The sequence below is a fragment of the Mytilus edulis genome, chromosome 1 (assembly GCF_963676685.1).
Source record: "Mytilus edulis chromosome 1, xbMytEdul2.2, whole genome shotgun sequence".
NCBI lineage: Eukaryota > Metazoa > Mollusca > Bivalvia > Mytilida > Mytilidae > Mytilus > Mytilus edulis.
This window is the reverse complement of record NC_092344.1, coordinates 111,264,227-111,287,379: the sequence shown is the minus strand read 5'-3', so window position 1 is coordinate 111,287,379 and position 23,153 is coordinate 111,264,227. Positions and strand designations below refer to the sequence as shown.

At 32.2% G+C, this 23,153-nt stretch overlaps 1 protein-coding gene across 1 annotated transcript in view; it reads right to left on the bottom strand.

Moving 5' to 3' along the window:
* LOC139498878 (cell death abnormality protein 1-like) overlaps positions 1-23,153 on the bottom strand; it is a 44,869-nt gene that overhangs the window by 20,847 nt on the left and 869 nt on the right. Inside the window, exons 2-11 of the mRNA XM_071287503.1 lie at positions 22,588-22,676; positions 14,085-14,551; positions 13,177-13,346; positions 12,769-12,999; positions 9,466-9,597; positions 8,171-8,308; positions 6,959-7,093; positions 5,890-6,001; positions 5,034-5,143; positions 4,716-4,768 (exon numbers count right to left, since the gene is read on the bottom strand). Of these exons, the coding sequence (XP_071143604.1) occupies positions 4,716-4,768; positions 5,034-5,143; positions 5,890-6,001; positions 6,959-7,093; positions 8,171-8,308; positions 9,466-9,597; positions 12,769-12,999; positions 13,177-13,346; positions 14,085-14,551; positions 22,588-22,676 (1,637 nt within the window). The remainder of the gene's footprint in view (positions 1-4,715; positions 4,769-5,033; positions 5,144-5,889; positions 6,002-6,958; positions 7,094-8,170; positions 8,309-9,465; positions 9,598-12,768; positions 13,000-13,176; positions 13,347-14,084; positions 14,552-22,587; positions 22,677-23,153) is intronic.

The following is a 23,153-nucleotide window of genomic DNA, read 5'->3' as shown; positions in this document are numbered from 1 at the left end:
CAGAAGGGTAAGCAGATCCTGCTCCACATGTGGCACCCGTCGTGTTGCTAATGAGATAACAAATCTGGTAAATAGTCTAATTCGGTAGGTCACATTCATGAAGGGGACTGTACAATTAAAACAAAGTTTTCGTATATGGATCTTATTGACTTTATATTTCTGGATGTACTGATTATGTTTAATTCAATGATATTAACGACAATGAGTATAATAGTTTGTATTGATAACATTAGATGTATTTTGCCGGGACACATTTGATATAGGTTTTGTCTATTATTATTCATGCAAATATCCCTTCGGTAGTTTAACGAGTGCGATTATGAGTTGGATGACTGTTACGAAATACTTGTGTCAGAGATGACTATGTAAATCTTATAACAGTCGTAGTCATTCTCTCGTGTTCTTTTTTCGGATGTCACGTGTTGCGCAGTATATACCTATAGACTATAACCCGATATCTACTACGGTGGGTTTTGTGATATTATGTCTTCTGTTCTTCGTGTATTGTTTTGTAAGCTATTGTCCGTCTTTTCGGCATTTTTTGTTTTATTGTGTTCTGTCGGTCTTGGCTTCGCCTTATCAGTGTTTACACTACCTTTTTTATTGTTTGTCTCTTTTTTTTATTATTCGACTTCATATCATTATTGGGTCGATGTAATTGTGGTTTGGGCATTTTAATCAATCTGATACCTCAACCCTTTAGAACTGGGAACTATCACCATATTGTTGTATTACCTTGATATTAGTGGCATAGGTATTCTATCTAAATTCCCCTGTAGCTTGATTTATGTATATTCCATATGTTCTTCTCGGCGTAGCGCTAATAATGGTCATCATCAATTCACTTTCTAATATCTTTACATAAGCCATATGGTATATCATATCAATAAGAATCAACTTATCGTCAATTATTTTGGAAATTTGCTTTATCGACTTTCCAAACTACTTGGTATTCATCAAAAGAACACAATAGAAATGGTCTTTTTTAAATCTTAATTTGCAAACAAATATGTTGATATTGATGATATACTGTAAGCCATTAACTCTTTCAAATATTGTTCAAGTCTAAATTACGCATTACAGTATTTATATATTGACGAATTCGAGTCTAAAATCTAATTTGACTAGCACGTTCTTAAATATTGTCAATCATACTTTTCTACGAAATTTTTTGGTCAATGGGTTGAATCGCTGTGAGCCAAAATTAGGATAACCAGAATACGAGATAATTGGCAACAGATGAAAAAAGGCATATCTATATTTCCAGATTTTTTTTATTAGAGAGGAGAAATATACCAAAGAGAGATTCAATCGCAATTTCAAAACTTTTTAATCCAAGTATGTTTTTGGGGCGGCCTATAGACCCTTTTTACGTACAAACTATTTTGTTTTAAATATGTTCTACTTTTCAGTATGTTCTTTTTGCAGAGTGTACCCAACGTATTTTAAAAAGAATTCCGCTCACACCATAAACTCTTTAAACTGGAGTGAGGCGAAAGTGATTTTACTACGTGTTGATAGTCTCACTGTGACTTTGAGTTGAAGAACAACGATAAAACCGCTGTTCCTTTGCTTTTAGTGTGTATTCTGTTGTGCATGTTGTACTGTCACACCACTGTTCGAGGTTATGAGACGGTTGGGATCCCGCTAACATGTCCTTTGTCAGGGGCCTGTAATTCAGTTATTGTCATTTTTTTATACATATATGTTTTTCGTTCCCTTATTGTTCATAAAGTAGGCCGTTAGTTTTCTCGTTTGAATTGTTTTACAGTGATATTTATTGGTCTTTAATAGCTAACTATGTGGTATGGTGATACAGGCCGTACGGTGACCTATATATAGTTGTTAATTTCTGTGTCATTTGGTCTCTTGTGGAGAGTTGTCTCATTGGCAATCATACAACATCTTCTTTTTATATGTACTGAATTTGTGTCATGGATGGAAACCTCATTTCCTTTTTTTCTATCAGAATTCGAAAATATACTGATAGCACCATGACAAAACAAGAAACAGACCAAAAGACAAACAACAGAACACAAAACAAAACAAATCATAGAAAACTAAAGACTGAGAAAAATGAACCCAACCCAAAATCTGGGGTTGATCACAGGTGCTCCGAAAAGGATTAGCAGATCGATCCTGCTCCACATTTGCATGTTTCATTGCAATAAGAATTAAAAACAATACACTATATAATATACAATCGCCCACCCTTCTTATATTTTTATGAATTAACATATGTTAGTAAACACCTGTACAAACAAATTATATTGTTGTATATATCCTTGCAGAAAAATTCGACAAAAAATATCGGTTGATGTGTAAATCACACTAATTCAACTGTTTGATCAGGAATCAAGATGTCGACCATTTACTTCGAAACCTACGATTTTATTGTTCTATTATTTTTCAAAATCTACACAATATCATTGTTGTAAATGAGAAAGTAAGTGACTTTGCTGGTCCCAATTGTTCTATTGAACCCATTGAAAATACAATGAAGTTAAAGAATTATTCTTCACTCACATCAAAACATTAACAATAAGATTCGGTTTACAAAAATAGATATTCTAATTTCCGATTTGTAAGTTTACATATCTGTAACAATACGGTAGCAGCGCCTGTATATCCCTTGTATGTTATTTCCAAGTTGAAAGAAATATTAATGACTTGAGTATCCTATTATTAATGCCAATTGTTGCTTTACTTGAAGTTATCAAATTTATAAATTAAGAGATAACTGTATTGTATTTGAAGCTTTGAGGACGTCCATCGGTAGTTTTACTGTCGCAAATTTAGTTTACCTGGCGACGCGTAGAGGAAACAGGTAAACGGGTATTTGCGACAGTAAAACTACCGATAGACGTCCGCAAAGCTTCAAATACAATACAGTTATCTCTATTCTAATGCAAAACAAGTTTATAATTAAATTTTAATCATTATTTCAGTGGTAAAATCTTCATTATATAAAATTCCGCGAAAAGAAATTATCTTCTTTCAAATTGGTCCCTACACTAGGTGACGCCATATGTATGCTTCCGGCGTCAAACATAAACACCGGGCGTTTTCTGGCTTCTGTGCCGCTTCAAAATGTAATAAAATCTGATCAAAAGAAGATTTTTAGTTGAAACATGTGAGTATTTTTGCTTATTATTGTAGAAATTACATGTCAATACATTCAGCAATTCAAAATGTCGGCTTCCTTAGTTACAGACAAGGAGATAGAGAATTTTACGCTTACTGTCATCCAATCAGAATCATAGATACAAAATAATTGCATTAGAATAATTATTGTGATAATTAAGTTATGAAAAACAATAAAAGTAAATCCCTTTCTTATTGTGCTACAAACAATACAATATGTATAATGGTCTGAATTTAAGAATAAGTAGTTATCTAAAGGTTACATTAAGTATCTCTATAGTCAACAGTAGTTTACCAATTTTTAAATCAAATCCCATTGGTCGTTTAAGAAGATAAATTAGGGGAGTCGCTTTAACTCCAAATGTAGCGAGACTGGGTGTATATACAGGGTATAAAAGTATCTTCGAATCTACTAAACTGATTAAGAAGCCGGGTTTTAAAGTTGACAAATAATATCTACTTCATTGAACTATGGTGGATATTTGTCTCATCGGCAATCATAATTCATCTCCTTATTTTCATAAATGAGTGTCTCCTGAAATACAACGCTTCATGTCTCTTATCATATCTTACTTTTGCAAAAAAGGACATAAAGTCTATAGTGAAATTTTCAGTGCAATATTCTAATATATGGGAATCCATACACAACCTATAATTTGCATGATCATACTTTTTGAACACCGGTATACTACTATTGCCTTTATTTGCCTTTCAAAACAATATTTGGTTCAAAAGCATTCAAATTCATTTTTTTCTATAAACATAGTGTTCCATTGTTTTTAAAGGCAGTGTTGTCGATATGATGTGGTGCTAAGTTCTGTAGAGGCGGTTTTAATATTGCTGTTTCATTTGTTTTAGTCAAAAGCCTTATAATAATAACGTGTTTATATCATATCGGGGCCTATTATAGCTGACTATACGGTATGGGATTTGCTCATTGTTAAAGGCCTTACGGTGACCTATAGTTGTTAATGTCTTTGTCAGTTTGATCTCTTGTGGACAGTTGTCTCATTGGCAATCATACCACATCTCCATTTTTTATATTATATAAAACTCAAATCAAAACATTATTAAAAAGTAAAATCACAAAAAGCATGATTTTTTTTAATATTAAATATTTTTGACATTATGAGTGATGAGACATTTAATTGTCGAACTGTATACCAGGTGCAGTTACATTAGTACATTTAATATCAATGCTGTTTTTTCAATGGTATCTAATATGTTACATGTCTAGCTTAGAGATTTTAAAAATAAGATATTGCATGTGAGATATATCTTATATTTCAAAAATCATTCATTTTATATAAAAGCATTCCCCTTTAAAACAATTAAGAAAATTGTATCATTTGATCAAGTTTCGATCTTGCGTCTACTGCCCACATTTAACATGTTGAATATTCTGAGCATTCTTATAGCATTTGTCTTTGATGTGTTTTGTGATTTTGTAAATAGTAATTGTCTGGTTTTTTTTAAATTTTGGTTGTTATTCTTTTAGTGTTTTTCTTTCCTTTTCCTTTTTTTTTCATGTTGTATGAACACTCATAGTAATTTGATTATAATCCTATTACAGTTATTTGTTCATCATCGGATTCATGTATTGCTTCATTAACTCCGCAAGCATCTACAAAGATAAATCAAATAATTTCAAGTAAATTCAAGTTAATTGAAGTAAAAAAGAATTTTATAGACGACATAAAAAAATAACTTGACGAAAAGTAGATTATTAAGCTTTTTCATCTAAAACAAATGTCCTTTTTATCTACAACTGGACAAAAGAACAAAATATTCATGGTAACCTTAATCCCTTTTCATTTTGATAAACATGATGTAATGATATATCTCTTAGGAACTTAAAGTGAAGGATCTTTTTGTTTGATCAGGTATACCTGATGTAGATGGTTGACTTTCTGTATCTGAATGCTGTGTTTTCTTCCCTTCGCCTATGATAATTTGTGTATCAAGATGAGATTGGTAATTGTCTTTCTTGCCTCTTCTCCTGTATAATACATCATTATAAAAATAAAGCTAATCATTTAGAATTTACCTATTTACAGAGGGAAGGAAACACCACTATAATATGTCAAAAAGAAATAGACAACGTAACGACCAGAGAAAAGAACTGACAAAGAAATGCTAACAAGAAAATAGAATGTCATGCAAGTGAGAGATTTAGCTAAAATACTTAGTTTAGTTTAATATACAATTTTCTACGGTAAGGAAATGTCTGTCAGGAATATATTTTGATGTGTATGCTTCTGATTTTGTCGTTGACAAGGGACTTTTTTGTTTTGAATTTCCTTAGAGTTCAGTATTACTATATCTAACTTTTAGACAGAGACTAAAGTTTGAGCAACAAGTATTGTCATTTGAAAGGATTCAAATTGCTTCATTAAGACTTGTAAACTATCAACATTTCGCACAAATAATAAACAATCATTTCGCCACAAACGAATTCAGTCAACCTGAAATGTTGCTGGTCCTGTCATACTCTACAAGATAATGCTTAAATAAAAACGATATTTTTTTTTTTAAAGTTTCTTCAAATCAGATAACACATAATCATTCAGAGCTTGAACGTCTGTAATGAAAGTTTATTATTGGTTTTTTTCTAAAAACGAATTTACAAATTATGTCATTTATTTTTTCAATTTCGTACAAAAGCAATACGAAACGCATTTAAGCATGTTTGCTGTTAATTATATGTTTAAAATACTTGCAATTAATAATAGTACATGTACTTACCAGACGAGAACAAAGAGAATAATGCCACATCCGAACAAGGCAGCTATAACACCAACAATGGCAAGGGTTATTTGTGTTGTAGTGTTCGTTGTATATGTTATTGTTGTTATTTCTGAAATCATAAATATTTAATCGGAAATAATAAAAGTAATAAACTCAAAGACATATTGCAACGATCAACGTCATTTCCGTTTATACTGAAAAGTGTCTGGACATTATTCTTCCAACGTTCATTATCAGGGATATTTGTGACTTTGATTAGGAACCATACCTCATGTATGATATGTTTGTCCTTAGCATTATGTAATAATAATTGCATACCTTGATGATATGTTACATCCATACGTTTAATTTATAAATCATAGATATTTTGAATTGGTCATATTTATAAATTAACTGTTGACAAAACTTTTGAATTTTAGAAATACTAAGGCTTTTCCACCTCAGGAATAGATAACCTTAGCTGTATATGGCAAAACTTTTAGTAATTTTGGTCTTCAATGCTCTTCAAATTCGAACATCATTTTGGCATTTTTAACTTTTTTTGATTTGAGCGTCACTGATGAGTATTGTGTAGACCAAACGTGCGTCTGGCGTAAATACAAAATTTAATCCTGGTATATATGATGAGTTTATTTACTACTAAATACTTATTCTGAACCTACTTTAATTAATCTATAGACATTTCACACTTCTGTTCATAAATAATTGTGTAATGAATTATATTTCAAATTTAAACAGACTCCAAGGTACTTACAAAACATTTGTCTGTGAGATTGAAATATAAGAAAAATTTGAATTGTTTTACATTGTCATATCGGGGCCTTTTATAGCTGACTATGCGGTATGGGCTTTGCTCATTGTTGAAGGCCGTACGGTGACTTATAGTTGTTAATGTCTGTGTCATTTTGGTCTCATTGTCTCATTGGCAATCATACAACATCTTCTTTTTTATATTTACTAAAAAAGCAAAATATGAATGAAATGAAGGCACTTGTCACTTGGAATTTAAGATATATGCCTAGTTGACAAAGACTAACATTGTCTCTGGCATATTACTTATATATACCAGTTGAGCAGTCTTCGCCCGTCCAACCAGTTACGCAACCTGATCTACAGTTTCCTGTTTTTGGGATACATGTGCTATTTACGCAGTGTGTACAGTTCATTGAACAACCAGAACCATATGTTCCATCAAGGCATACTGAAAGATAAAAAAAAAGTACTGTTTATCATTGAAATGTTGAAGCATTCAACATTTGCTACGTGCATTAATAATAAATAATCTGCAGCAGCAAATTCGGATCTATTTTTTTGTGCAAAAGCATAAATTCTACCGTAATTTTTTTTATAGAAATACAAACAAAAGGATTTGTCTTTTTAAAGGGTTAAATTACATCTCTATCCCTAGTAACAGTTTTTTTGGAAAAATTCCTTAAAAACAAATTCATCAAAAAGAGAAAATTAGGTATAACTTTTATGTTCAAGCTTGTTTGAGTTGACTGTCTGGGAAACGTATTAAGCAACATTTTTTGATACACAGTCTCGCTTCAGGTTCTCTTTATTTGTATATTCAGGCTACAATTTGATAAAATAACATTTACAATACCAACAAAAAAAATATACGGGTCAAGCACATTATCTTCTCAATGAGCCATAACAAGGGTATGTGTGTTTTTCTTAAAAGGTACTTTGCCAAGTCAGGAATATGGCAGTTGTAATCAAAGAGTTCGTTTCTATATATGTCGGCGTTTTTGGTTTTTTTTTTTCAATTCAGTGTTCCTGTTGTTCCTTTGTTTTTCTCTCATAGTTGATGCATTTCACTATGTTTTAGTTTGTAAACTGGATTTTTTTTTCTCAACCGATTTATGACTTTTGAACAGCGGTATACTACTGTTGCTTTGTTTAATTGAAAAAGGCGTAGATATCCATTACATGATGCTAAATAGCTAGTATATATATCTTTGTCTTTTAAAATACAATTGTCATTTCAAAATGGTAATGATTCTATGTGGATAAATTTATCTGTTTTTAGGAGCTAAATTGACATCGCGTCATTTATACAATGGCGTCTATTTTCGCGATTGATAGAATTAATTGGCGTAATTGGTACATATTGTTGACGATCCAAAATACTGACTGTTCCAAAAAAATTTGTAATGTGAGCTTTTCTTCTAGTTACAAGCGATTTATATTAAGACTTTGTCTCATTAATCAAAATAATAGTCGAATTAATTACTTCGTAACGATGAAATGGGATGTGTTATTTAATAGTCAATACCGTTTGTACACATAGATCCATAGTATCCAGCACTGCAACCATTAAGACAGGATCCATTCATTTTGTCACAGGAGACTCCATATAAACAGTTCCCACAAGTTCCATTACAGTTTAAGCCATAAGTGCCCTCTGTACATTCTGTTTAATAATAGAATAATTAGTAGCCTTAGTAAAACATACCATTTAACAATAATACTGTCTTGCTGAAGAAGAAAATTCTCCCTAATTGTAAATTAAAATTTGTGATTCAGTTTTAAAAAGCACACTTGGAATGTATCATGTGTCATATATATAATAGTATAATTGTTACCCTTTTGTAGCACTATATGTGTAATAAAGTGTCTTGTCATGTCTTGTCTTGTCCAATTTGTGTCATATAAATCGGAACAAAAGTATTTATCTACTACTAGTATTAATGAAAGCCATGGTCTAATCTTGCATACAAATATATTCTTCTTTGATCGTCTTCAGTCCTGGTATCTATGATGAGTTTATTTATTACTTTTTATTTGCATCGATTGTGAATATATACTCTATCACATTATTCGTTCTCTGCTATTTACCCATCTTGTGGTTTACAGTATCCCATTAGTTTTTCAGGGGAGGGGTTATGTATATTGTGGTGTCATTAGTAGCAATTACCTATTTCACATTGAGTACCATTATATCCACTTCTATATTTACATGAGGAGGGGTTATGTATATTGTGGTGTCATTAGTTGTAATTACCTATTTCACATTGAGTACTATTATATCCACTTCTACATTTACATGAGGAGGGGTTATGTATATTGTGGTGTCATTAGTTGTAATTACCTATTTCACATTGAGTACCATTATATCTACTTCTATATTTACATGAGGAGGGGTTATTTGATGCGACTGTCATACAAGTGAGAGGTTTAGCTAGCTATAAAACCAGGTTCAATCCACCATTTTCTACATTAGAAAATGCCTGTACCAAGTCAGGAATATGACAGTTGTTATCCATTCGTTTGATGTGTTTGGACTTTTGATTTTGCCTTTTGATTTTGGATTTTCCTTTTTGAATTTTCCTCGGAGTTGAGTATTTTTGTGTTTTTACTTTTTATGTATATTGTGGTGTCATTAGTAGCAATTACCTATTTCACATTGAGTACCATTATATCCACTTCTATATTTACATGAGGAGGGGTTATGTATATTGTGGTGTCATTACTTGTAATTACCTATTTCACATTGAGTACCATTATATCCACTTCTATATTTACATGAGGAGGGGTTATGTATATTGTGGTGTCATTAGTTGTAATTACCTATTTCACATTGAGTACCATTATATCCACTTCTACAGTTACATGATCCGTCTAATATGTTACAATTACCATCTAAACATCCTAAACTACAGTTACGTTCACAATTATAGCCATGCGTTCCACTACTACATTCTAAGTAAAATTTAAAAAAAAACAATGTTAGCCCTTTTTTTAGCTTTTCTCATCACTTGGCGTCCGTCGTCCGTCGTCGTCGTCGTCGTTAACTTTTACAAAAGTCTTCTCCTCTGAAACTACTGGGCCAAATTTAACCAAACTTGGCCACAATCATCATTGGGGTATCTAGTTTAAAAAATGTGTACGGTGACCAGCCCAACTAACCAAGATGGCCGCTATGGCTAAAAATAGAACATAGGGGTAAAATGTATATTTTGGCTTATAACTCTGAAACCAAAGCCTTTAGAGCAAATCTGACATGGGGTAAGATTGTTTATTTAGTCAAGATCTATCTGCACTGAAATTTTCAGATGAATCGGACAATGGGTTGTTTGGTTGCTGCCCCTGAATTGGTAATTTTAAGGAAATTTGTCCGTTTTCGGTTATTATCTTGAAAATTATTATAGATAGAGATAAACTGTAAACAGCAATAATGTTCAGCAAAGTAAGATCTACAAATAAATGATATGATCAAAATGGTCAGTTGACCCCTTAAAAATTTTTGTAATCTTTTACAAAAATCTTCTCCTCTGAAACTACTGGACCAAATTTAACCAAACTTAGCCACAACCATTATTAGGGTATTTAGTTTAAAAATGTGTGCGGTAACCCGGCCAACCAACCAAGATGGCCACCATGGCTAAAAATAGAACATAGGGGTAAAATGTAGATTTTGGCTTATAACTCGGATACCAAAGTATTTAAAGCAAATCTTACAAGATGTTAACTTGTTTATCTAGTAAATATCTATCTGCCCTGAAATTTTCAGATGAATTAGACAACTTGTTATTGGGTTGCTGCCCCCCCCCCCCCCCCCCCAAATTGGTAATTTTAAAAAAAAAAATAGCCGTTTTTGGTTATTATCTTGAATACTATTATAGATAAAGATAAACTGTAAACAGCAATAATGTTTAGCAAATTAAGATCTACAAAGAAGTCAACATGACCAATATTGCCCTTTATAGTCAATTTTTAACAATTTTCATTAATTTGGTAAATTTTAGTAAGTTTTTACAAAATGTTTTCCTCTGTAACTAAAGGGCCAAGTTCATTACAGATAGAGAAAATTGTAAGTAGCAAGAATGATTAGAAATGTATGATCTACAAACACATCACCATCAACAAAACATAATTTTGTCATGAATCCATCTGTTTCCTTTGTTTAATATGCACATAGACCAAGGTGAGCGACACAGGCTCTTAAGAGCCTCTAGTTTAGAAATTTCAAAGAATTAGATATTGTATGCTACAATTAAAAAAAAACACACAAGTTTGGCATTTTTTATAGAAGTTCTTAAAGAACTCAATATTGTAAGCTATTTTTATTCAAGTAGTCGATGTTAAGTAAATGTTATTTCTATTCCTGTAATTGTGTTTCCCTACATAAAAAAAAATCCAAAATGTAGTAACTTTTGGAAAACTGGTATTTGTTATCCTACAAGTAAGCGGGTTGTGTTTGCCTCACAGAATTAAGGGTTATCCCAACATTGTCAAATGATACTAAACTGAAAATATATTTGAAACGGAAAACTTTAAATGATTAAGAGGGCATGGTAAACCCTGTTACTTTTGAAACAATATAGTTGATATAAAGATGAGGAGATGGGTTAGAAATTAATCAATTGAGACAACTAATGGTAAACAATATCAATAAAATTATGAGTTACTCCGTTTGAAATAGTTTTCTACAGGTTCAGCCAAACAAAATATGTATAACTATATATTCATATATGGAAGAATTTGGTAAAGGTTGGTAACGAATTCCTTGACTTAATTACATACCAGTTATACATAGTTATACTTAGATTACGCTCTTTGAAATAAAAAAATCCACTGCAGACACGGTAATTGCGAACGTGTTGGGATAAATAAACACCGAAAGACGAAACAAAAGGACAATCACCGTCCAAAATACTAGCAATAAGGGAAAAAATAGACAGTTTTGTTGTAAGTTTTTGTGCAGAGTTTCTCGTGTAAAATTGAAATGTCTACATCTACGACAGAACAGTTATTGCTTTATCTAAAGTAAGTTCCTTTGAGTTAATTTCGGCAGTATATTTCGGCAGTAAATTACGGCAGTATATTTCGATAATTCGTGATTATATACCGAGACATATCCTCAAGGAACGGTAAGTGTTGTTCGTTTCTGTGTGTGTTACATTTCGGTGATGTTTTTCTGTTGTGTCGTAGTTCTCTTATATTTGATACGTTTCCCTCGGCTTTAGTTTGTAACCCGGATTTGTTTTTTCTCTATCGATTTATGAATTTTGAACAGCGGTATACTACTGTTGCCTTTATTTGTTACATTTATCAATAAATTGGAATTAAGACTGGTTTTACTAAGTTTGGCCATAAACAGTACAAGAACAGGCCTGTTATAAAGAGGCACATGTGTGTTATCTGTTTTAATGTTTATTTTAATTATTTATTTTGTATGGAATACTGTAGTGTCGGACAATATAAAGTTCATTCAATTAGATATAATAAAAGAGAATACTTTAGTTGTCCGCCCCTTTAGATTCCCCACATCGACTATTCATGCAAGAATCTACAATTCAACAGCATTAATGGAAATATATTACTGCTGTAAAAAAAATCTAGTGCGCCGTTGAACGTACTCTGTTCTTTTGAGTATTGAGCTTTTATTGTTAAAGCACATACTTGCACAAGGCTTTTTCTAGTGCTTTTCTTATATAAAGTCATCATAGAAACCAGTCTTACAATTTTGCACGCCAGATGCGTGTTTCGTCGACAAAAGCTTCATCAGTGATGCTCGAATAAAAAAAGGTTTAAAAGCAAACTATCATCTTTATTTGTCATTAGGTGGTTGAACGAAACTCGAAATCGCAAATTGTTACTTTTAAATTTTATACACTTTTGTAATTATTGAATTTGTAATAATTTTTTTTGGTATTTGTTTCAGAAGGCTCGACTGCATGAAGTATTCAAAGACACACGTCTACGATTTTATTCCAATTCAGTCCTGTGAAGGATATTTATACAAATGTACTTTTGCCGATTTTTTTTTTTAAATGTTGTTACCTTTGTAAATAATAAATTGTATTCGAAGAACATCTGTTGTGTTTTTTCAAACCAAATTTCTCAATTTACTTTACATTATCAACCTACCTGTAGTACAGTCAGCGCCAGTATACCCCTCATTACATTCACCGCTTATACATTGGTTACCAGAGAAACAACCCAGTCTACAATTAGAACTGCACATGGATTGACACATATCTCCACTAAAGTTGCCCAGACAACCACCAATACACGATCCATCAAAAAGGTAACAACCAGATTTACAGTTAATATTACATGGCAGGTTACATTCATCTCCATAGAAACCATCTTGACAAGCTGAAATAAAAACAAAAAATGATTGCACGTTATAAACATACGGAAACTGGCTATTTTCTCATTTCTCATGTGCTTTATGTGTTATTTTATATATATATATATCTCTTCATTTCGACAATAAAATATGACCACCTTGTCATAATATATTTTACTTAAAAGTTAAGAGATTGTATATACCTAAAACTTTTGTAATTGTCACGTTAACACCCAGAGAGTGTACCAAATTGTTCATCTCTTTGCTGAAAGCGGCACTGTACATTGCCAACTGATTCATACGGTTCCAACATACTGTATGAGTATCTGTGTTACAGTCTGGTGTGTTCTTGACTTGGTATAACATACGTATTCTTCAAAATACAAAGGTTTTTTTTGTTAGTTTAAAAATAATGATTTATAAGTGTTGCAGAATATGAGGACAATGTTATTCTAAAATGTCCATACTAAGTCTTTTCAAAATTAATATATCTTTCACATATTATGAGTCATGTACACGAGTTATTCTTTAAATATATAAATCGGTTTACAAAATCGTATAAAATGTGGCAACAACCATTATGTAGCAATATTCATTTCTTTAATAGGTCAAACCGGAAATAAATTAATTTAAAAGAATCTTTGAGGTAGTTTTGATTGGTGAATTACATGTTTTTGAGGTCTTATATCTTTAGGTACTAGATGAATATCCATATAATTATTATTGATTGATTGATTTATTGTTTCAAAACTCAATTATTCAGGTGTCATTTAAAGAGGTGAGAAAATTGTTTTATATACTCGTTTAGATACATTTTAATCTGTAAATAATATCGAGTGTGTCCTATTCCTAATTGTAACATACTTCAGCGTAAGATCGCATAATGGGTAATATGTGCACAGCAGGAGACGCTTATTCTGACAACTTACCCGTTCCCGCTCCTATTTCAGTTTTTTTTTTTAACTAGATTTGTTTTATAAATTAATTTATTTACACATTTTTGAAAAATAGTAACTAGTAACTGCTATTGCCTTAATTTACATGGATAACATAAGACGCCTATGCAGAACGCTACAATCAACTTATTAATACATGAATTCACGGTACTTACCCAGGATCGCCTAAAGATTCAACTTCTGGGACTGTTTCATTGTATTTTTCACTTAATTTCATAGATACAATAGTCCGTGTTGCTAGACTCAAGCAGAACCCAATGAACCTTGCCGTGTCGATTGGTAGTGGCATAACTGACTTAGCATAAACTAACATGGTACCTGATACAGTTCTACCGACAACATTACAGTCGTTCCCGTCATATCCACACTCTACACTATTGCATGTATTATTACAATCGCCATTTCCCCATTCATTCAAGCAGGTAGCGAAACAATCAGTTGTGAATGAAGGCTTACATTTCAGCTGATCGTATAAACACAGTTCATTGTTACATGCAGGATCACATGTTTCATTATAAAAGCTAGTTTGACATCTGGTTGCTTCAGTACATTTACTCCACGTATTGGTATTCGTTAAGCAATCACCACTGTCGTAACTACAGTTCAGATTATTGCAGCTTGACTGAAATAAAGATCAGCATGCTACTATAACAGTTTAAAATAAAGGAATCAGTAGTATACCGCTGTTCAAAAAACACAAATCGATTGAGAGAAAACAAATCCGATTAACAAACTAAAACTGAGGGAAACACATCAACTATAAGAGGAAAACAACGAAACAACAGAAACATTGAAGTGCAACAAAAAACAAAGGACAATGGGACATACATAGAAACGAACTATTGAAAAAACTGACTTGGTACTGGACATTTTATGAAAAAATGGTGGGTTGATCCTGGTTTTGTTGATAACAAGACTTCGCACTTTAATGGCAATGTTGAATATACAAATAAAATGACATTACATTACAGGAATACAATACAAATAAATGCAAGAACATTCAGGACAGAGAAATATTTAAATAATATAAATGTACATTTCCACATGTTAATCCGTTATAACAGCGAAAACATAAAATAATTTAGAACAGTTCACAAAGAGAGCATAATAGAATCACGAACTGTCCGACATATGAATGCATAAACGCCACAAAAAGTGATGTCACAGGTAAATTTCTAAAATTTGAAAAAGAGAGGCGAAGATATAAAACGGATATTCAAACTCACAAGTCGAAAATGAATTGATAACGCCATGCTGAAGAAGCAAAACGACCAACAGAAAAACAAAAATGAACATAACACAACATAGAAAACTAAAGACTGAGCATCCGTCGTGTTGCTCATGTTAATACATTAGACGCAAACAAATGACGTACAACGGGTTTAAACGACTCGTACAAAAAAAGGTATCTTATATTCATCGTTCGTCCATATTTAACATTTTCATACATTGATTATCAATAATTAGGTTACATATAATACGAAAGTTCAATCTATAGCAAACTTATTAATTTAGTTAAAAAAATCCTTTTGTAAAAATATGAAACTGAAAACATCAATATGTCTATCTGCATCACTAATGGCATTAACAGATTTTGGTTGTATTGTTATTCATTATACTTTTGATTAACCAAGTAATGACATATAACATTGCATTTCAATCATCTGCCTGAATAGTAAATGAGAGAAAAATGAAACATCTAAACTTTGCTCTTTGATTTAACCGAACTTTGATAAAACGGACATATAACAGAATAATCTCTAATGATCTGCCTAATTATTTTGAAACATTACATATGCCATTCCTAGATTTTAGTTAGCATTTTGTCTCGTTTATTTTAGTACTCATCATAAATATATCCATGCAAGATTTTATGCTACATTCTGTTTTGTTATTTTGTACTAACCTTACATTTGCCATTGTCATATTTTATGTTACATTGTCTTGTTATTTTGTACTAACCTTACATTTGCCATTGACAGATTTAATGTTACATTCTGTCATGTTATTTTGTACTAACCTTACATTTACCATTGCCATATTATATGTTACATTCTGTCTTGTTATTTTGTATTAACCTTACATTTGCCATTGTCAGATTTAATGTTATATTCTGTCTTGTTATTTTGTACTAACCTTACATTTGCCATTGTCAGATTTAATGTTACATTCTGTCTTGTTATTTTGTACTAACCTTACATTTGCCATTGACAGATTTAATGTTACATTCTGTCATGTTATTTTGTACTAACCTTACATTTGCCATTAACAGATTTAATGTTACATTCTGTCTTGTTATTTTGTACTAACCTTACATTTGCCATTGACAGATTTAATGTTAAATTCTGTCATGTTATTTTGTACTAACCTTACATTTGTCATTGACAGATTTAATGTTACATTCTGTCTTGTTATTTTGCACTAACCTTACATTTGCCATTGTCAGATTTTATGTTAGATTCTGTCTTGTTATTTTGTACTAACCTTATATTTGCCATTGTCATATTTTATGTTACATTCTGTCTTGTTATTTTGTACTAACCTTACATTTGCCATTGACAGATTTAATGTTATAATGTTACATTCTGTCTTGTTATTTTGTACTAACCTTACATTTGCCATTGACAGATTTAATATTAAATTCTGTCATGTTATTTTGTACTAACCTTACATTTGTCATTGACAGATTTAATGTTACATTCTGTCTTGTTATTTTGTACTAACCTTACATTTGCCATAGTCATATTTTATGTTACATTTTGTCTTGTTATTTTGTACTAACCTTACATTTGCCATTGTCATATTTTATGTTACATTCTGTCTTGTTATTTTGTACTAACCTTACATTTGCCATTGACAGATTTAATGTTAAATTCTGTCATGTTATTTTGTACTAACCTTACATTTACCATTGCCATATTTTATGTTACATTCTGTCTTGTTATTTTGTACTAACCTTACATTTGCCATTGACAGATTTAATGTTACATTCTGTCTTGTTATTTTGTACTAACCTTACATTTGCCATTGACAGATTTAATGTTAAATTCTGTCATGTTATTTTGTACTAACCTTACATTTACCATTGCCATATTTTATGTTACATTCTGTCTTGTTATTTTGTACTAACCTTACATTTGCCATTGACAGATTTAATGTTACATTCTGTCTTGTTATTTTGTACTAACCTTACATTTGCCATTGACAGATTTAATGTTACATTCTGTATTGTTATTTTGTACTAACCTTATTGCCATATTTTATGTTACATTCTGTCTTGTTATTTTGTTCTAACCTTACATTTGCCTTTGCCATATTTTATGTTACATTCTGTCTTGTTATTTTGTACTAACCTTACATTTGCCATTGACAGATTTAATGTTACATTCTGTCTTGTTATTTTGTACTAACCTTATTGCCATATTTTATGTTACATTCTGTCTTGTTATTTTGTACTAACCTTACATTTGCCATTGCCATATTTTATGTTACATTCTGTCTTGTTATTTTGTACTAACCTTATTGTCATATTTTATGTTACATTGTCTTGTTATTTTGTACTAACCTTACATTTGTCATGAATGCCAATGAAACAACATTTCACAAGAGACCAAATGACACAGAAATTAACAACTATATGTCACCGTACGGCCTTCGACAATTAACAAAGCCCATACCGCATAGTCAGCTTTAAAAGGCCCCACGATGACAAATGTAAAACAATTGAAACGAAATAAAACCCTAATTTGTGTACAAAAAAAAATAAAAAACAAATATGTAACACTGCTACAAATGACAACCACTGAATTACAGGCTCCTGACTTGGGACTGACACTTACATACATAATTTGGCGGGGTTAAACATGTTAGCAGGGTTTATACCCTCCCCCTTACATAGGAACATTGGTGTAACGTTACAGTACAACATAAGAACAAATTATAATCAAAGCGCTGTAAGCGCTGAAGGCAGTTAACCAAAAACCAAGGCAACCGTAATTATGAAAACTGTGGCAAAGTTGCCTCAACATTAAACATTCATATATAGTACATTTATGTTTATCTAATGATTTATTTATTAAGACAAATAATTTATATGTTATCAAGGTTTCAAAAGCAATGCATATAGCAATGTATATTTTTTATGGTGAGTCTGCAGTGGTACAAGTTCCCAATGATTGCAGTTGTTCTACTTGGTAGTTAACCTTGGTTTTATTTGAATGCTAGAAGTTCAAGTTGACTTAGTATGAACATGTAATAGTATGAATGGACTGGTTTCCCTGGAAAGAAAACTGAATTTGTGTTCTATAGTACAAAAGTTATGAGACACAAATCAGACAAATGTTCACTACAATAGGGATCAAAGGTGAGGTCTGACTGACTTGCCCATAGTAAATGTAAATGATTTGTTATTTTGTCCCATACATATGAATATATATATAATTTAGGGGTGGTGATCTCAACGGTTTTCAAGTTCTCAAACAGGTAGGGTAGGCAGAGGATTTAGGGGGGGGCGCCCCCCTTTTTTGGGAAAAAAAATTGGTTGCTTATATAGGGAATCACTGAAGCGTATCTGGAGCTGGCCCCCTCTTAGTTAAGTCAGTGGGCCCCTACTTATGAAAATTTCTGGATCCCCCACTGGGGGTAGGGTGACCCTAGGGTCTTCCCCTACATTTCATTTTATTTGTTATATTGTCCCATACATAAATATATATGGTTTAAGGGTGGGGATCTCATTGGTTTCCAAGTTCTCAAACAGGAGGGTTAGGGTGACCCCAGGGACTCCCCCTATATTTCATTTAATTAGTTATATTGGCCCATATATGAATATATATTGTTTTGGTGTGAGGATCTCGACCGTTTCCAAGTTCTCAAACAGGAGGGTTGGGGTGACCACAGGGACTTCCCCTATATTTCATTTTTGATTTGTTATATTGTCCCATACATGAGTATATATGGTTTAGGGGTGAGGATCTTGACCATTTCCAAGTTCTCAAACAGGAGCCCAAGGGTGTACAGTGACCAAAGGGACTCCCCTATCTTTCATTTGAATTATTATATTGTCCCGTACATGCATATATATGGTAAAGGGGTGGGGATCTCAACGGGTTTCAAATTCTCAAACAGGAAGGGGTGGGGTGACCCGAGGGACTCCCCCTATTTTTCATCTGATTTGTTATATTGTCCCATACATGAATATATATGGTTTAGGGGTGGGGATCTCGACCATTTCTAAATTCCAAAACAGGAGGGTAGGGGTGACCCCCAGCGACTCTTCCTATATTTCATTGATTTTTCATATTGTCACAAACATGAATATATATGGTTAAGGGGTGTGGATCTCGACCGTTTCCAAGTTATTAAACAGGAGGAGGTAGAGTGGCCCAAAGGATGCCACCTATATATCTTATGATTTACTTACATTCAGGTATATATAATATAGTAAAGAAAGAAAGAAACGTTCAGCTACTTTAATTGACCCTTCAAAATTGAGATAAAAAAATAACCCTTCGAAATTGCAGTAATATGTTTACACTTTAAAAGCATCTCACATGCATTATCATCATTTATCACTGATAAAGAAAATTTAGACTGTGACCATGAACATGTATATTCTTAGATATACACTATTCCCAGCTGTCACGTTGTATTGGATTTTTAAATTAAAATTTGTCAAAAAGAATTTTGAGTTTCTGTATAAAATATTTTTCTGATTTTTCTTTCCTTTACATATATCTTTTGGTTTACAATTCTAGTGTTTATATTCATTTACCATGCATAGATGTATTTTTTCACCTGTTTGGGTTAATTTTGTAATTGATCGCCAAACCCGGAATTACCCTTATCCGCTTCCGGAATCGGATCCGATATTGTAAAATTTTGTCTTCACGGCCGCCATTGTTATGTGTTTACAGTGTTGTTTTTGTCAATCAGATACGATGAACATGGTGAAAAGGTTTGCAAAGTTAATTCTTATTTTCTTTCAAGTGGAAGGTGACTACGTCGGGCGTAGCTAGAAACCAACTATCCTAGTCGAAATTCCGCTTGCAAAAGTGGAAGGTCGCGGACCTCGGACCACCGCTAATTTGCACACCTGCCTCCAAATTGAAAAGATACGAAAATTTCTTTTTCTAATTTGAAATTGCCGCCAATAGCATGTACAGTTGAACTAGTTGAACTTATTATATAATAGACTACTGACGTAGTTGTACTACGTATTGATGACAAACAATATTCCTACGACTTTCATTTGGGAAATCTAAACTACTTGTCTTAAGAGATTTTCGGCGATTAAATATTTCATACAATTGTTCTTTGACATCTTGGCCAAAAGCACAAGTCATAATGAACTACACAAGGATTCTCAATAAGCACTACTTCCTATGTGTAACTTCAAAACTTTTGGATAAATCGACGATCACTTAAGGTTTTTCTGGTCATATTTTTTGTAATCCAGAATAAAAAGTATTAAAAAAGTGTTCAAATAGTCATATATAACATAGTAGCAAGCTAGATAATAACAATGGCAAGTATTTCAGCATTTATTGGGTAGAACACAAATCTAGGGTGCTCGCATAATGCAGCTTAACTGCATAAAAATCAGTAGAAAAGGATAAACTCATCTGATGGATACAAATAGAAATACAACTTAAAAAAACACAGAGTGGGTGTGGACGGGTATTTGTACATCCCAACAACAAAAACACAGATCTGAGAGTTCGTAGTTACTGACAGCTAGTTCAACATTTGTTCAATGCAAATAACAACTAATAAAAATCACATTTATCTAAGACTTATTAGCAATCAGTACACATCCAACATCCAATTGAATTAGTGTAAAGACGTCAAAGACAGTCAGAGATTTGAAATTAGTTTTCTACAGGTACAACCAAACTTCAAAACCAACTCTTTATATCTATGGAAGAATTTAGTAAAGGACCACTGGGTCGACCACTGGGTCGATGCCACTGCTGGTGGACGTTTCGTCCCCGAGGGTATCACCAGCCCAGTAGTCAGCACTTCGGTGTTGACATGAATATCAATTATGTGGTCATTTTTATAAATTTCCTGAATATAAAACTTTGAATTTTCGAAATACTAAGGATTTTCTTATCCCAGGAATAGATTACCTTAGCCGTATTTGGCACAACTTTTTGGAATTTTGGATCCTCAATGCTCTTCAACTTCGTACTTGTTTGGCTTTATAAATATTTTGATATGAGCGTCACTGATGAGTCTTATGTAGACGAAACGCGCGTCTGGCGTACTAAATTATAATCCTGGTACCTTTGATAACTATTTTAAGTTATTTGAGGGAACGAAATCCTTGACCAGTGATACATAGATTACGTTCATTACAATAAAAAACGTCACAATAGACACGGGCATAACAAACGAGTTGTGAAATTTAAACACCATAAGTTGGTGCCAAAGGAATATCACCATCCGAAAAAGGAAAATTAACAATAGGCCTAGGGAACGAAGAATCGTCCCTAATATCGTAAATTTAAGTGTGGGGTTTCCCGTGTAAAACTAAATGTATCTTAATCTAGGACAGGACAGTTATTACCGTTTTCATTTGAATTTTTTTAAAGTAAGTTCGTTTCTTGAAATTTCGGAATTATTCTTATAGAATTCTTGATTATTTACCGAAAAAATATCATCAAGATAACAGTAAGTGTTGGTGCATATGTCAATTAAATGCAATTTTGACGGATCATTACTAAGCTTGGTCATACACTGTGATTCATTACAGTGCAAAAAACATGTCTGTTATCAAAGGGGCACAATTAGTGCCCATAGGAATACCTATAACCTGTCGACAAACTTTGTTACCGAAACGTACATAAATAATATCAAGGAGAAAATTAACAGCTTCAATTATCTCACCACGACTCTAGTAAGTATATCTAGCACATTTACCTTTCTATTTAGGGAAGAAGGCAATATGTTTGCTTTCAGACAGCACAGACTTGATGTAGATGAATTTATAATTTCATTCTTTAGAACGTCCGTGTAGTATTTACGGCATACCAACAACACATGATTGACTGCTTTATCGGCCGGTACAAACACAAATCGATTTGAGAGTTCTTGAAGTTTTTTTCTTATTCTAGAAATAGGCGTATTATGTACTGTTTTATTAAGTTCTGAGTTATTTTCTAAATGTGAAATTCGAATATCCACAACATTCGTAAATTAATTTAAATAACAATCAAGAGATGTTTTATCAGATTTTCCCCGTTTATACCAATTTTTACAAAACGAGGAAAAGGCGTCTTTTGTGACCTAACTACACTGTTTCCAATCTATTTCAGATGGCGGACGATATTTTGGTTCTTTTTTCAAAATGTTTTTAACTTCTCTGCTACATTATATATGCCATTGCTAGATTTTATGTCGCATTATGTCTTTTTATTTTGTACTAACCTTACATTTACCTATGCCAGATTTATGTTACATTCTGTCTTGTTATTTTGTACTAACTTTACATTTGCTATTGACATATTTTATGTAACATTCTGTTTTGTTATTTTGTACTTACTTTACATTTGCTATTGACATATTTTATGTAACATTTTGTTTTGTTATTTTGTACTTACTTTACATTTGCCATTGTCAGATTTTATGTAACATTCTGTTTTGTTATTTTGTACTTACATCACACACACCATCTCCAGCTGTATTGCTACATTCTGTCTTGGTATTGCATACATAGTTACAAAATATGTTTCCGAAGCAAAGGAAACCTGCATGATAAATAAATTAGGTTCTTGTATGAGGTTTACATTGGGTATTTTGTTGTTATAATTATTCAATTATTTTGTTATGAAAACAGAGTTATTGTTGAATACTGTAGAAATAATGAAGCGAAACTTCTTCTGGATAACTTGTATTGCAAAATTAACAGATTAAGATTATAACACAATGTTGACTGCTGTATCCCTACTTATGGCATTTTTACCTATTATGTCTGTTTGTTTTGTTAACACCTCGTTGTCAATATAATGGAATTTGATGCGACTGTCATACAAGTGAGAGGTTTAGCTATCTTTAAAACCAGGTTTAATCGACCATTTCTACATTAGAAATCGGCCTGTACCAAGTCAGGAATATTCGTTTGATGTGTTTGAGCTTTTCATTTTGTCATTTGATTAGGGACTTTCCTTTTAGAATTTTCCTCGAAGTTCTGTATATATTTGTGATTTTTTTTTTTAAACATCTTC